General features: G+C 44.5%; 1 protein-coding gene across 4 annotated transcripts in view; it reads right to left on the bottom strand.

Annotated features, from left to right (window-relative positions):
- The window catches only part of CIT (citron rho-interacting serine/threonine kinase), a 168,507-nt gene that overhangs the window by 95,401 nt on the left and 58,213 nt on the right, over positions 1–14,893 (bottom strand). For all 4 annotated transcript variants that reach the window (XM_024758531.1, XM_024758532.1, XM_024758529.1 and 1 more), the window contains exon 10: positions 7,789–7,972. In XM_024758531.1, the coding sequence (XP_024614299.1) occupies positions 7,789–7,972 (184 nt within the window). The remainder of the gene's footprint in view (positions 1–7,788; positions 7,973–14,893) is intronic.

The raw sequence follows: 14,893 nt of genomic DNA, 5'->3' as shown, positions 1-14,893 counted from the left end.
GAGCAACTAAGCCCGTGCGCCACAACTACTGGGCCTGCAATCTAGAACCTGCGAGCCACAACTACTGAGCCCACGTGCCACAACTACTGAAGCCTGCATTCCTAGAGCCCGTGCTCCACAACAAGAGAAGCCACCGCCTGCGCACTGCAACGAAGAGTAGCCCCCACTAGCCGCAACTTGAGAAAGCCCGCGTGCAGCAACGAAGACCCAACGCAGCCAATAAATAAATAAATGTTCCTTAAAAAAAAAAACAAAAGAAGTAACCCAAGCTTCTTGATCGGTTTCCTTATCTGTAAAACAACGGGTTACCACTGGGATTAAATAAGAATGTTCATCAAGCCCTTAGAATAGCGTCTGGTACAGTGAGCTCTCAGTAAAGTCATCTCTTTCGCCTTTATTATTAGGCTAGTCCGTCGATCCTGCACAGTCTAGCAGAGTCAGGATTGTTAGAGGCAGGGCAGTGTAGTGGTCCAGGCTATGGGTCTAAGTCTCAGATCTGTTACTATCTGCAAAACCCCAGGCAAGTAACCTAACCTTGCTGAGCCTCAGAGTCCTCCTCTGTAAAATAAGGATAATACCAGCTACCTCATACAGTTATGGTGAGATTGTGACGACTTAATGAGACAACGCACGTGAAGGGGCATTCGGCACAGTGCTGGGCGCACAGGAAGTACTCAAGAGACGACAGCGTCCATGAGCAGCTGGATAAACTGTGCAGAAGAATTGGAATAATCCCTGGCCACTTCTAGTTCAATCTGACAAATGTTCACCGAAGGCCTGCCAGAGGCAAGGCCCCGCTGCACGCAAAGGGTGGAAGACACCATCCCCAACCTCGATGAGCGCTGAGCAGCTGGGCCAGACACAGGGCACAAGGAGGAGGGGTGAGTGAGAAGGCAGGCTGGGGTCTTGGCACATCAGGGTTGAACACCCAGCTCAGGAGTGGCCATTAATTCTGTGCACATCGTGATGCTACTGAAGGGCTGAGCAGGAAAATGACATCATCCAACATGTGCTTTGGGAGAATTCCACCCTCTGTAGAGAATGGATTAGACCGGGGAAAACGGGAGGCAGATGAATCAGTCAGGAGGCTACTGCAGCAGTCCAAAACTCAATGAGGGGTGGCGGTGAGGACAGAAAACCGGGCATACACGCAAGAGGCACAACTTCGAAAACTCGGCAACTGATGAGATGGTGGGGGAGATGAAAAATAGTTTAAGATGACTCTGTTTTCTTGCCTAGAAAGGTAGAGAAAGTGGTAGTTTCTTAAATGAAATGAGGAAAACTAAACTGGCACCGAGTGGCTTACTGAGTGAGCAAGTGAGTCTGTGCTGGGAACAGGGATGGAGAGACGCTAGCAGGACATTCTGGTGATGATGAGCAGGGCATAATGGGAGGAAGGCCATGCGGGGAGGAAGGCCATGGGGAAGTGAGAGTTACAGTCAATGGACTCAATGAGATCACCCCGAACAGGCTAAAAAAACAACTAAGGTGGAGCTTTAGGGGATGGTGCAACATCTCAAGGGCGGCCTGAAACAGACACGGAACAGGGAGAACAACAGTCAGAGAGGAAGGAGGGAAAACCAAGTTTCCATAACGTGGAAGAGAAGAAAGGAGAAAGTTTCAAGACACACGTGGCAACTAATGGTATCATGTGGTGGGGTGGCAACCACTAAACACAGTGGCTGGGTGGAATCCGTGGCTTCTGAGACAGTGATTTTCATAGAGTTGGAGAGGTTGGAAAAGAGGCATTGAGGGTAGGCTATTCTTTCAGGAAGTTCGTCAGAGAAAGGAAGGTGAGAGAGGTCAGGAGACTCAAGACAAGTAAAACAGAGAGAACCGAGAGAATTTCACTTAGGGGAAGGGACACTTGCCAAACTGGCACCGAGATTGGGAACATACAGCACCAGTTAGTCAATTACTGTCTTCTTAAGGGATCCGAGGCAACCATGCGAATCAGCATGTGTAGACCAGCAAAAAAAGGCAGATCTTCTGGAGCCTAATCCTCAGGACTGGGCTGGTAGCGCTTGGATCAGATTTCCTAAAGGTACCTTTAAGACAAATGAGAAGGCGGCAGAATGGTCCTGCCAGGCCTGCAAGGCAAGCACACACAGTCTAAATAGAGAACAGAATAAGGCAAGAAGAACAAGATGTGCTTGACTTAGAGAAGAAATTGAGCAAGAGGAGAAAACCCCACAAAATACAGAGGCGAGTCTTAGGCACCTGGTCGGGATGACTGTGGAGTGGAAACAGCACAGGGCACTTTAGGGCAGTGTCCATAGGCAGGAGCTGGGGAAGGTTTTGTAACTGATTTGGGAGGTACAGACGATGCATACCTTTGGGAAGCAGAGCAGATTCTGCTACTGTTCAAACAATCAAAACACAGGTGAGGCTGTTTGCCATAGGGATCTGTAGGCAGTGCGCACAATGACAGACAGCCTTGGGCTGGAGGTGGAAAGGAACAGAGTTTTTAAGGGAAGATCACCCCCCCAACCCCAAGTATTTCAGTGAAAAGTAAGAAGGACTGATGGGAGAGTTCAGGCCATCTTCCACTGGAATAAGTCCTCCCGGCATGGACGGTGGGAAGCAGTGAAGTACAAAATGTAGACATCAACAGACACAGGTCTCAGACTCGTCAACAAATTGAGAGCTGCGGCCATAAAAATGACTTGAATCGATTCACCCAGTGCTTACTGAGTGGCTTGTCTATGATAGGCCTGAAGGGATAGTGGAGGGCAAGGTCAATGCAGTCCCCTGTCCTCGCCAAGCTTACACTCAAGCAAATGAAAACTCTTGGGGAGAGAGTGTGTATGCATGTGTTCATGTACACACACACACAAAGTGAGAGCCTCTAAATGAAAAGAGGAAGAAGGCAGAAACATCCAAGAGCTACACAGTCCACCTACTCAATAAACTTGCAGAGGCTGAAAACAAGCCCAGCCTTTCCACCGCCGTCAGCTCTCATCCCACCCTGCCCCACCCCACTGCTCAGTCACTGCCCATGATGGGCCTCTGCTTCTGAAAAGCATGTGAACCTGGGGACCCCACATAAATGTGCCCATTTCTCTTGCCTGTGGCATTTATTTGGCAGCCTAGCACAGTGGCTGAGAGACCCTGGAGCCAACTTGCCTGGGTTCAAGTCCTGGCTGAGCCGCCGGGAGCCATGTGACCTTGGGCAAGTTGCTTAGGCTCTCTCTGCGCCTCCGTTTCCTCACTTGTAAAATGGGAATGACGACGGTACCTTCCTTGGGAGCTGTTGTGCAGTTTAAGTGAGTTAACCTGTGTAAAGTGATTGGATCAGAGCCTGGTACAGAGTCAGTACCCTGCAAGGATAAGCTGCTCTTATCTCCCTGCCCACCTGAAATTCTATGTGCCTCTCCACTCATCCAAATCCACTGTCTTCTAAGAAGTTGAGGCAAATATTCTACCTTCCATTAGTCCACTTATAAACTCAGTTCCAACACCTGTGTTTTCTGAGGGTCTATAATGTCCTGTGCTCCAGGAAAACCAGGGTGAATAAGACCCAGCCCTGCCTTTGAGATCACAGCCGACGTGGGGAAACAGACATATTCCAACAAAGGTGATCACTGTACTTTGGCAAGAACTTGGAATTGGCATTACCCATTAAGTGCCCCCATGTCAGATTTTTTGCCTTCCCCTCCCACCTCTCCTAAAGCACTTAGACATCCAATGTTTACACGATATTCTGCAGTCAGGGTGTTTGCTTTGTGTCCCATGAAGTATTTCACACATATACGTGTTTAACTGGATGGGAAGGAACCCACTCTGGGACTGGGCCTTCAAATTCTGGCCCCCAGTCCACTCCACCCAACAACCACCTTTAAGCTACAGGGATCTGGAGGCTGCACATGAACTTGTGGTGGATCAGGATGTTCAAGCATCACTAGCGGAAAGTTCTCAGGGCCTGGGGAGCTGGGTTTCTGGTCTGGCATGACTTTGGGCTATTTAATTATTGCTGAGTTCTTTCCATATCTTCTTCACATATATAGAAGGACACCATGCATATAGAGACTAGTGTAGTGGTAATAACAAAAATAGTAACAGTGGACGTTCCGTGTGAGTTTTCCATGTGCCAGGGACTAGAACAAGTGCTTTACGTATTTCACATAATCCTCAAAACAGCCCTAAGAGGCAAGTATCATTATTACCTCACCTTGCAGTTGAGGAAACTGACATATGCAAAGAGGCTTCAGTAGAGCAAGGAAGAGGCACCCGAAACTGGTTCTCTGAAAGTCTGGAAAGGCATTGGTGGAAGCCATTTTTCACTCTTCCACAGTCACAGTGTTTGGATGGCTGGTTCCAAGAATAAATTTTCAGATCCACCCAAAAGGAAAGGAAAAAGCCCTGAGTCAAAAGAGAAAGCCCCCAACAGGGGGGCTAAATATAGCCTATTCAGACACTGTCATCCCACAGATTCCAGTCTCATCGAAATCCCATTGGTCCTCTAAGATTGCCAGCGTCTCCAAAAGCATAAAACCAGCATGCGTAAAAACTAACACAAAATATAAAACCAAATGGCTTTCTCCTTCTGGAGTTTATACTGAAGGTTTGCAGAGATGCACTGCTTCTAGGAAGAAGGAGAGGGACCTAAAAAAAATGTACCCCACGCTGAAAGAGGAGGGAGGAGGGCTAGGATCCATTATATTTTTAAACTTTTAACACACTGATTTCTGTTACTATCCCACCAGTGTAAAATTCAAGCCAACAGAGGCTCAGAGCAACACCCAGGCATCCAGAGCTTAGGGATTTAGTTTGGGTCATTGTTGGTTAAAAAGAAAGAGGCACCAGATTTGCACTAACTCTGCCATCATCCCACCCCAAAGATGACCAAAACTATTCTGTAGGATCTCTCCCATGCCCTCCAACTCAAGCTGCAAGGAATTCCCACTACATGTCAGACACAGAATGCTGAGATCAAGATTCCTGTGAAACCTAAAATGACGCATTCAATGGCTGGCTTAAAATAGTCTGGGGTCCCAAAAAAGAATCCTAAAAAGTGATGAGCAAATGCAACAATTAAAATCATTCTCACTGCCAGTCTCTGTGAAAACTCTTTTCATTCAGCTCCACCTCTGAACATTTAATTCTTTTCACTGGTAACAGATCTGGGGTCAGTTTTTTCCAACGCAGTAGAGCAGCATCTGTAATTTCCTTTGTGGTGTAAAGAGTGAGTAACAGTACAGGTAATCAATGTGTGTAAATAAAAACCTGTGATGCTGAAACAGGGAGGGGAGAAGTAGAAACTCAGAAATACCAGGTCCCTGGTGGCGATGGTGGCGTCCCAGAAAATTCCCCCCAATCTCCAAATGAATTTTGTTAACTATATGTTTACAAAACTGCAGGGGCTTCTGAGTAATTTCATCACTGCATCTTTTCTATTGAATTTCTAAACAATGATGATCCAATACGTCCAGGGTCACCTACATCCAACAGGTGGGGTGAATTTCCAAAATGATGTTGGAGGTTTCACCCATAGGGCTGTCCCTGGCAGAATAAACAAATCTAACAGCAAGATCACATTGTAAGATATAAGATGAAAGGAGATCATTCTGATTCCAACCCCAAATTGCCACGGAAAGGGCAATTAAAGCTCTCCCACCCAAAGACAGGTATACTTCAATTCCATCTTCCACATAAAAAATACATGGTTTTGTTTGCATGGACTTTTTTTTCTTTTTTATGAGAATCTTAAGCATTCTGTTGGAGCATGAACAGAAGCTCATTTTATGCTCTAGAGATTGATTTTGAACTACCAAAGGTAAAACAGCATATCTTCCAATACAGTGAGCAATATAAACACAATCTAGGGGGAAAGGATCATGAGTAAACTAAAACAACAAATATTTATCGAGTGCCTGGGCCTTAATACTGAGAGGCCCCTATCGGAGAGCTCCCTGAGCTTTCTGTGAGAAGCAGAAAGATGCAATTACAGTCTTCCTGAAAAATAAGCAATTAATCACACACTGCTTCAGATTAATTGCAATGCCTGAGAGCCCTCACATCATTCTGCCTTTGCCCCTGAAATCTTATTCCCTCACGTCCTTCCTGGTTTTTCAGATCATTGATTAGCACCCCAAGCAAGCTTTCATTCTGAGCCAGCTCGCCCACTGCTAATCAGAACTAGAACTCTCCACGCACCTCTGTCCAGTCCGACAGGTGACCTTCACTGTGCTGTGTGTGTCAAGGTTAAGCTGCCCACTAACCATGCATCCTTTAACATTGGGCCTCCAATTCTGCCCTGCTCTTTGATGCTGGTACAAAACCTCCCAGCCCTGCTGGGCCATTTCAAATCCATCTGATGGCACATTCAACAGCTAGTGAGCTTTCTGCCTCTCCTCCCATTATCTAGATTGCTTTGGGGATGCAGAGCAAATTAGCCCGAAAGGTACAGCCAACACCACCAAAATCCAACCCCCAATTTTAATCCCAGCCCCCAGGGAGAGAGGAAAGAAGGGTCCCCTCGGTCTCTTGCAACACAAACAGCTCTCTCAAATTCTATCGCAGCCCACAACGTTACCTCCCATCAAGTGCCCAGTTCCCCCCAGTTGTCTGAAATCTTTCCAGGAACATTACTGTCAAAATAGCACCCATGGGGAGACACTACCCAAGAACCTACATGACATCCCCTCAATTCAATATCTGAGCTACGAGCACAACAAACCAGGACTAAATGCTGCCAAGGGAAGATCAAATTCTGCTTGTTTTCTAAGTGGGCAGCGACCGATCACCCAACATTACCCCGAGAGGCTCCAAGTGAGGGAGCTGTGGCATCGGGGGAATAACACAGCCAGTCCAAGACCTTCCCAGGGAACTTGAACCTCTGAACGCAGAATGTCATTGGATCAGGAGAACGAAGCAAGACACTGAGCTCTGACATCCACAGAGGCTACTGCATTTTAGAGAAATTCCAGGAGGCTGGAAGCCAGGGACCTCCCCCCGCCCAACCCCATCCCCAAGTCCCAAGTGCCGTACTAATGCGTTTTTCTTTAGCTTTTTTCAAGAATGGAGAAAGACTGATCATGTCAAGAGGTTTACAGTAATATTTATACTTCCATTTTCTAGTCTCCCGGTTTGTTTTTTCCCTTGTGAAGCCCAGTTTCTGTGAATCAATGACTCGGCTACATCATACTCCCTCCTGGTGGCTCACAGTAACGGGGCTCTCTCTGGCTGCCAATGCTTTGCCGGCTCAGAGCCTCAGCTGCCGGATTCCCCAGTCTTGCAGCAGACTTTGAGCTGAGCCAAGTACCATCTCTCCGTTAGAGCTCTGGTACAGCCACTTGCAGCTCAGGTAACCCCATCGGGAAGCCTTTAGCTCGTGAGAAACGGATTTTAGGATTCTTTCAATACTGCCAAGAGAGCAACCTCCATCCACCCACCTGAGAGATAGAGGGCTACACAGATGGAAAAATAGATAGACAGCTCATCTTAACCCTGCACGTTCCTCCCTTCACCAAGGCTCTGCACTGCTAGGTATCTCCCACTATCTCCTCCCCTCTAAAGAAGACCAAAGACTGAAAAACTAACCCAAAGTACCCGACTGACAATTATGATGCTATGGACAGGAAGAGGTACCTTCAACACAGCAAAATGAGAATATGAACAGTCTACCCCTCCCAAAGCCCAACCAGGTCAACTGCCTTCCAAACGCAAGCTGGTTAACAGCTTTCCTCCACTGCACTCCCCCCGGGCTGCCACTGCCACCGCCGCCACCTTTGGGCTCTATGCCTTGCATCGATGCAGGTCCCTTAGAAAAGTCAAAATTTCACTTACTCAGATCTACCAAGAATTCCCAGTGCCTTGCTATACGAAAACCCCACAAACGGCAGTTCTTCTCCTGAGAAACCTGAGGGGTTCAGCTGGCACGGAGAGGATGAAACCCACGAATTCTTCTCTGGTTCATCAAAATTGGAGGTGTCATCATCAGACTTGAGGGTGGGAACGAAGGGGGGAGGAGCTGGTTAAAGAAAAACAAGAAGGGGTGGGGGGGGAGAAAAATTCAGACGGATTCAACACTGTTGCGGAGAAGAAAATCGTCTCACTCCTTCAGCGTTCCCGATGGCACTGCAGCGCCTGCTTTCAATCTAGCTCACACACAGGCAGACCCAGCCTCTGCTCGGCTCTTACAGCAACAAGAGATTAACCCCTTCCCTGCCAACATGGCCACCAACCCGCAGACGGGCTGCCTTCCCTGCTGGGGTAAACTGAAGGGTAAACTCAAACAGGTCACTTGGTAGAACGAAAAGCACTTGGGGAACTCGTTTGAGCAAGCCACTCATTCCTGATATTTCCAGAATGATGCTACAGAGCATCAGATGGCTGGTGCTGGTGTACCAGATGACCTAAACCTTTTTATTTCCTCTTCCAGACAGGTCCAAATTATTAATATTTAGTGCTAATCACTGGGATAAGATGGAATTTCTACATTTCGTGGATTAACTGGAGTGAGAGAAATGAACAGGAGAGAGAGTTTGGGAGGCATGTAACTCATGTTAGGATAGCTCTGCAGTCTAGCCCATTCATATCCGGATGAGTATACTCGGAGCACTTATGTACCACTTTTTTTTTTTTTTTTTTTTTTTAGTTCATCATCCCTCCTCCCCAGCTCGATCATGCCCCTGAATCCGCCGCAGTTTAATCAGCATAACGAAATGCCAGCCAGATAAAGTTCTTCCCGATGATGTACGGCACCCCTGTGCACTGATGGTGTGGATGGATGGCTGCGTCCTACCTCATTAAGGCATGACTCCTGGCTAAGGACGTCTTACATCTTCTCCACTTCCTGCGGACCTACTAAGCTCTCTTGGTCAGGGAGTTGGACACTCATTCATCGGTCACCAGGAAGCCACCCACTGTGGTGGGCTCCCAGGGGTATAGCCAGCCAGAAGCGTTACCATGGCTGCGGGCTGAGGCGTCTGTGGTAGGTGGGCCGGGTAAGCTGGAGAGCCGGGCATCACATCCCCCGCAGTGCAGGCTTCATGCTCGCCACTCTGTGCGTGTGTGGTCTGGCGGCAACCCCGCCTGGCCACCTGCGTGGCAGGGGCCAGTGCTGATCTGAGTGACAGAGCACCATGAGTCACGGCCAGAGCTCTGGAGAGCGCCCCCTAGGACAGTTGTCACAGCGCTTCCCAGCCCAGGCTTCTTTTTTAACTCCTTGCTTTCTGCACAAAAGCTGTGTGCCAGATAGGAGCAGCAGTCTATTTTCCGCTTATGGACTCCAAAGAATCTGGCTGTTTCCAAAGTTCCCCAATGACAACAACAACATCGGAAGCAGCAGGCAGCATCAGGAAGGAGACAAAGGTGAAGGGATGTGGAGCGGCAGGAGATGAAGCCAGAATGAGGAGGTCTGGCAGCTCCCGGGAAATGCAAAAAAGAACATTCTCAGAACTCAGGTGCGTTGAGATGTGGTAGGAGACTGAAAAACGTAAAATGTACACTTGCCGAAAATTATTTAACACCTCGAAGCTCTCAAGAGAATTTAAATCTTCCCTGTTAGTGTCAGAATCTACTTGCTTAACGTGTTAAAAATTAGTTGATGGAAAGAAAAATTACATTGAATGCTTCAGCCCACCTCCCATGTGTACTTTCCATCAACATGGGCTCAAATCCAATCAGATTTCAATTACCCAATATCTTTTTATAAGCAAAAAAAACACCTTTTAATGGAAATTATACTTCATGAGGATAAAAAAGAGAAGTTTCCCATCCCAAAATAAGGAAACTCAGGTAAAGACTGAGGAAATGTATGGAAAGAGATTTGCAGATGATATTAATATGGAAGCATCATGGCTGGTGGCACATACTTTGACTAAGTGGGTTCAAACCACAGCTCCGCCACTTACCAGCACTGTGACCTTGGGAAAGTGCCTTAACCTCTCTGAGCCTCAGTTTCAACATACAGATAATTTCCTCAAAGGGCTGCTGGGAGGTTTAAATGAAAGAAATCTATATAAAGTGCTTACTGGTACAGCTCTTAGCATACAGTAAACACTCCATAAAGATTACTTGCTATTAGAGCAGGAATAAAGAGGCAGACATAGAGAATGGACTTGAGGACTTGGGGTGGGAGGGAGAAGCTGGGGCAAAGTGAGAGCAGCATAGACATGTTTACACTACGGAATGTAAAACAGCTGGCTGGTGGGAAGCAGCAGCATAGCAAAGGGAGACTGACTCCGTGCTTTGCGGATGACCTAGAGGGGTGGGATAGGCAGAATGGGAAGGAGACCCAAGAGGGAGGGGATTTGCTTTGTTGTGCAACAGAAACTAACACAGTATTGTGAAGCAATTATACTCCAATAAAGATCGATGAAAAAAAAAAAAGACTACCTGCTGCTGTTATTGCCCACATGACAGATGTTTATGACAGATCCTGCAGTTAGAAGGCTAGTGAGATACAGCAGAGTCTGTGTTGAGTATTCTTTCCTGCACAAGACACAGACACTCACGTGGATGTTTGTTAATCGTACCATTTCATTCTTAGCAGAAGTTTAATTCCCTTTCCACTATATACTAATTTATCTTTGGGAGACTGAAATAGAATTCCATTTCTGAGTGAGGAGTATGATTAATATAGGGGCAGGAGCCACCCTCTGTGAAATAACTATGACTGAGAAATTCCGTACTATAAATATGATCCCTCTTTAAAACTCCATCACACTCAAAGCTAGCCCATGTAGTCGAGATAAGATAAAGGGCCAGGTAATCTTCAATAAGAGGGAGAAGTCAACATGAAATGCCCCAGCTGGTAATAAGCGAGACACTCACAGGACAGATGAAAAGCTAAGAATGTCAGAGCCTCTAGACAGGTAGTCAGTTGGGTACAATGGGAAACTCTGAAAAGAGGGGCTTCTAGGGGCCACATTTGGTCAGGGAAAAGAGCCACAGCCTCAAGCCAAAGAGAAGTGGGGGAAGTGGAAATCCTCAACCTAAGAGAAAGTGATGGATGCTCACCCTTGTCCAGAGCCCTTTAGAAGAGAAACAGGGCAGCTATTAAAACTGTAGCCCCAGGTAGGGTGTCTGTGGTTACAGTATCCTACATGGTGAGGGAACTACAAGCCAAGAAATTATCAGCAATATTGGTCCAGGATCCCTTAGGGCACTGGCAGATGTAAGTGGAGAAAAGTCTGTAGGACCACGTTCACAACCCAGGGCACACAAGACTCCTTCTCTTCCTCCCTCCCTCCCTCCCTCACTCCCCCCCAACACACACACACTCCCAACTAGAAATGAGTTCACAATAAAAAGTAAAAACCAACAACTACACATAACAAGAAAAAAGGAATCACCCAAACTACCACAAAGGAGCATCAGCAGATACAAAAGTGGGAGAATTAGCCCCCAAAAAACTGCAGATAAGAGAACAATCTAAAATGGACCATAAAATAAATTTTCATTCATGATCAAGGTAAATGAGTAGAAATTCTAATAAAAGAACAAGATACTCTGGAGAAAAGACAAAGCACATTTGAAAGGAACCAAATGGAACTTTTAAAAATGAAAAACATGATTGCTGAATTTAAAGTTTAAAACTCACTGGGTGCATTAAACAGACTAGACACAGCTAAAGAGAAAGCTGATGAACTAGCAGATAGATCTGAGGAAATCACATAGAACCATGCTTCACAAGGTGTGATCTGTAGACTTGCAGCATCAACAGCATCGCCAGGGAGTTGCTTAGAAATACAGAATGGCAGGCCCTACACCATGCCCACTGAATCAGCACCTACATTCCAAAAAGATCCCCAGGTGATCTGTGAGCACACTGCAGTTGGAGAAGTGCTGATACAGAATGCAATACACAGAGACAAAGAGACAGGAGACAGAGAATGAGAAGGTTCAATGTACCTCTAATATGAGCACTGGAAAGAGAATAGAGAACTAGCTCAAAATCTGGATGCCACATTTTAAAGGATTATATAATCTAAAGATTATCAAGTATGTGACCACATCTATCTTGGGGGATTAATTCTCCTCTTTCTTGTACCTTATGGAAAAAGTCCCTTTTTTGATCCTCATAAAACATGACTTTTTCTTGTTTTTTGCTTTAAAAAAGATATTAGTAGGTCACTGAAATAACTGGATTTGCATCTACGTTGATGGAGGTATTCAATGCACCTAAGAACATAGCATAGTGTCAGGCACATAGCAGGTGCATAATAAATACATGCTGAATAGATAACAAACCCAAAACAATTAAGAAAATGGGAATAGGAACATACATATCGATAATTACCTTAAATGTAAATGGATTAAATGCTCCCACCAAAACACACAGACTGGCTGAATGGATACAAGAACAAGACCCATATATATGCTGTCTATAAGAAACCCACTTCAGACCTCAGGACACATACAGACTGAAAGAGACAAAGAAGGACACTACATAATGATCAAGGGATCGATCCAAGAAGAAGATGTAACAACTGTAAATATTTATGCACCCAACATAGGAGCACCTCAATACATAATGCTAACAGCCATAAAAGGGGAAATCGACAATAACACAATCATAGTAAGGGACTTTAACACCCCACTTTCACCAATGGACAGATCATCCAAATTGAAAATAAATCAGGAAACACAAGCTTTAAATGACACATTAAACAAGATGGACTTAATTGATATTTATAGGACATTCCATTCAAAAAAAACAGAACACACATTTTTCTCAAGTGCTCATGGAACATTCTCCAGGATAGATATCTTGGGTCACAAATCAAGCCTTGGTAAATTTAAGAAAACTGAAATCGTAACAAGTATCTTTTCTGACCACAACGCTATGAGACTAGATATCAATTACAGGAAAAGATCTATAAAAAATACAAACATATGGAGGCTAAACAATACACAACTTAATAACCAAGTGATCACTGAAGAAATCAAAGAGGAAATCAAAAAATACCTAGAAACAAATGACAATGGAGACACGAGGACCCAAAACCTACAGGATGCAGCAAAAGCAGTTCTAAGAGGGAAGTTTATAGCAATATATTCCTACCTTAATAAACAGGAAACATCTCAAATAAACAACCTAACCTTGCACCTAAAGCAATTAGAGAAATAAGAACAAAAAAAAACCCAAAGTTAGCAGCAGGAAAGAAATCATAAAAATCAGATCAGAAATAAATGAAAAAGAAATGAAGGAAACGATAAAAAAGATCAATAAAACTAAAAGCTGGTTCTTTAAGATAATCAAAATTGATAAACCATTAGCCAGACTCATCAAGAAAAAAAGGGAGAAGACTCAAATCAATAGAATTAGAAATTAGGGTAAGCTGTGACAAAGTGAGAGAGTGGCATGGACATATATACACTACCAAGTGTAAAATAGATAGCTAGTGGAAAGCAGCCGCATAGCACAGGGATATCAGCTCGGTGGTTTGTGACCACCTAGAGGGGTGCGACAGGGAGGGTGGGAGGAAGGGAGACCTAAGAGGGGAGAGATATGGGAACACATGTATATGTATAACTGATTCATTTTGTTATAATAAAAAAAAAAGATATATAATTAAACGACTAGAAAATGGCTCTTGCAAAGAGTGCACCTGGCATAATACAGGCCATGAAGAAGTTACTGGATGTTTGAGTTAAATGAAGAGGCTTTAGAAGTAGATATTGTTCTGTCTGAAAAATATGTTAATGAGTGCCTATATTAATGTTTCCTGATAGAGTATAATGAAATCACCATCTCACCTCCCCAACATGCTCACTACATTCAATAATGACAAATAAGAAGTCATACATTAAGATCTGTTCATTAGTAAAAAGCCACGAAAAAAAAAAATAGGAAAAAACCTTTCCCTATATACATTTTAAATAAATCAGCCTATGCTTGAGGTCACATCAGGGCACATTTTCCTCAGTGACAGGGGCTATACAAGTACATTCTGGAGGGTCCCCCTCGCCCCCCACTTATAAGATAGATGGCAGAACAAGGTTTTCAGAAACAAAGAGCTATTTTAAGAACTGTAGTTAATCTCCCGCCTATAAATTCTCTCCTTTTTAAAATCATGACATTCATTAGAAGCTTGGGGGTGGGTGCGGAATGTATTGTCTTCAAAACTATTCACGAAGGAAAAAAAAAAAAACAAGGAAAGGAGAGACAAATGGATTCATCCTCTTGGCCCTACTTCTTTCTAACACGCTCCACTGAGCTCCATTTTTCCCATTCAAACTTTTAACTTCTCGACATACCAAACATGAATATTAAAAACGCAAAAGATTTTTCTAATTTTGGTCTAGGGTTGATCATCTGCTTTCTCCGCGGTAACACGATCTCCATGAGGCGAAAGACGACGCTGTGTTCACCATTATACACCTAACACCTAGAACAGTACCCATCTGTCCTGATTCAAGGGTTCATATCTATATTGTGAAAGGAATGAATCAACAACAAGAACCTTAGATGTGGGATAATTTCTTAGACCTAATGGGATAATTCATGCCATACACCACTTCAAGGAACTCAGAGTACCCAATTTAGTCATGAAGAATTGGCACATTAAAAACAAAAACAAAAACCTGAACCTAGACATAGCTCATAAAACTCCCATGATGTTCAATCATCACTATGGGTTATGGACACTAGTGCTGGGTTGTGTGTGGCAGAGTTAGAAGATGAATAACAGACAACATAGTGTCAGAAAAGACAAAGGCACGTGAATAAATACCGTGTGATATCATGAATCAGGACAGTGCCTGGAACGCAGTGGGCACTCAATGATATTAAATCAAAAACATTTTCAAGTTCATTCTATCTACCATGGTGTTCCACACCTTAAAAAATAAATAAAAAGTACCCAACTGATTAATTAGATGCTACGTTCAAATCTAAAAGAAAGACTACCTAAATATTAGCTGTCTTCTAGTTCATTAAAAT

The sequence above is a fragment of the Neophocaena asiaeorientalis genome, unplaced genomic scaffold (assembly GCF_003031525.2).
Source record: "Neophocaena asiaeorientalis asiaeorientalis breed wild unplaced genomic scaffold, Neophocaena_asiaeorientalis_V1.1 scaffold77, whole genome shotgun sequence".
In the NCBI taxonomy this organism is placed as follows: Eukaryota; Metazoa; Chordata; class Mammalia; order Artiodactyla; family Phocoenidae; genus Neophocaena; species Neophocaena asiaeorientalis.
This window is presented reverse-complemented; position numbering and strand designations above follow the sequence as displayed.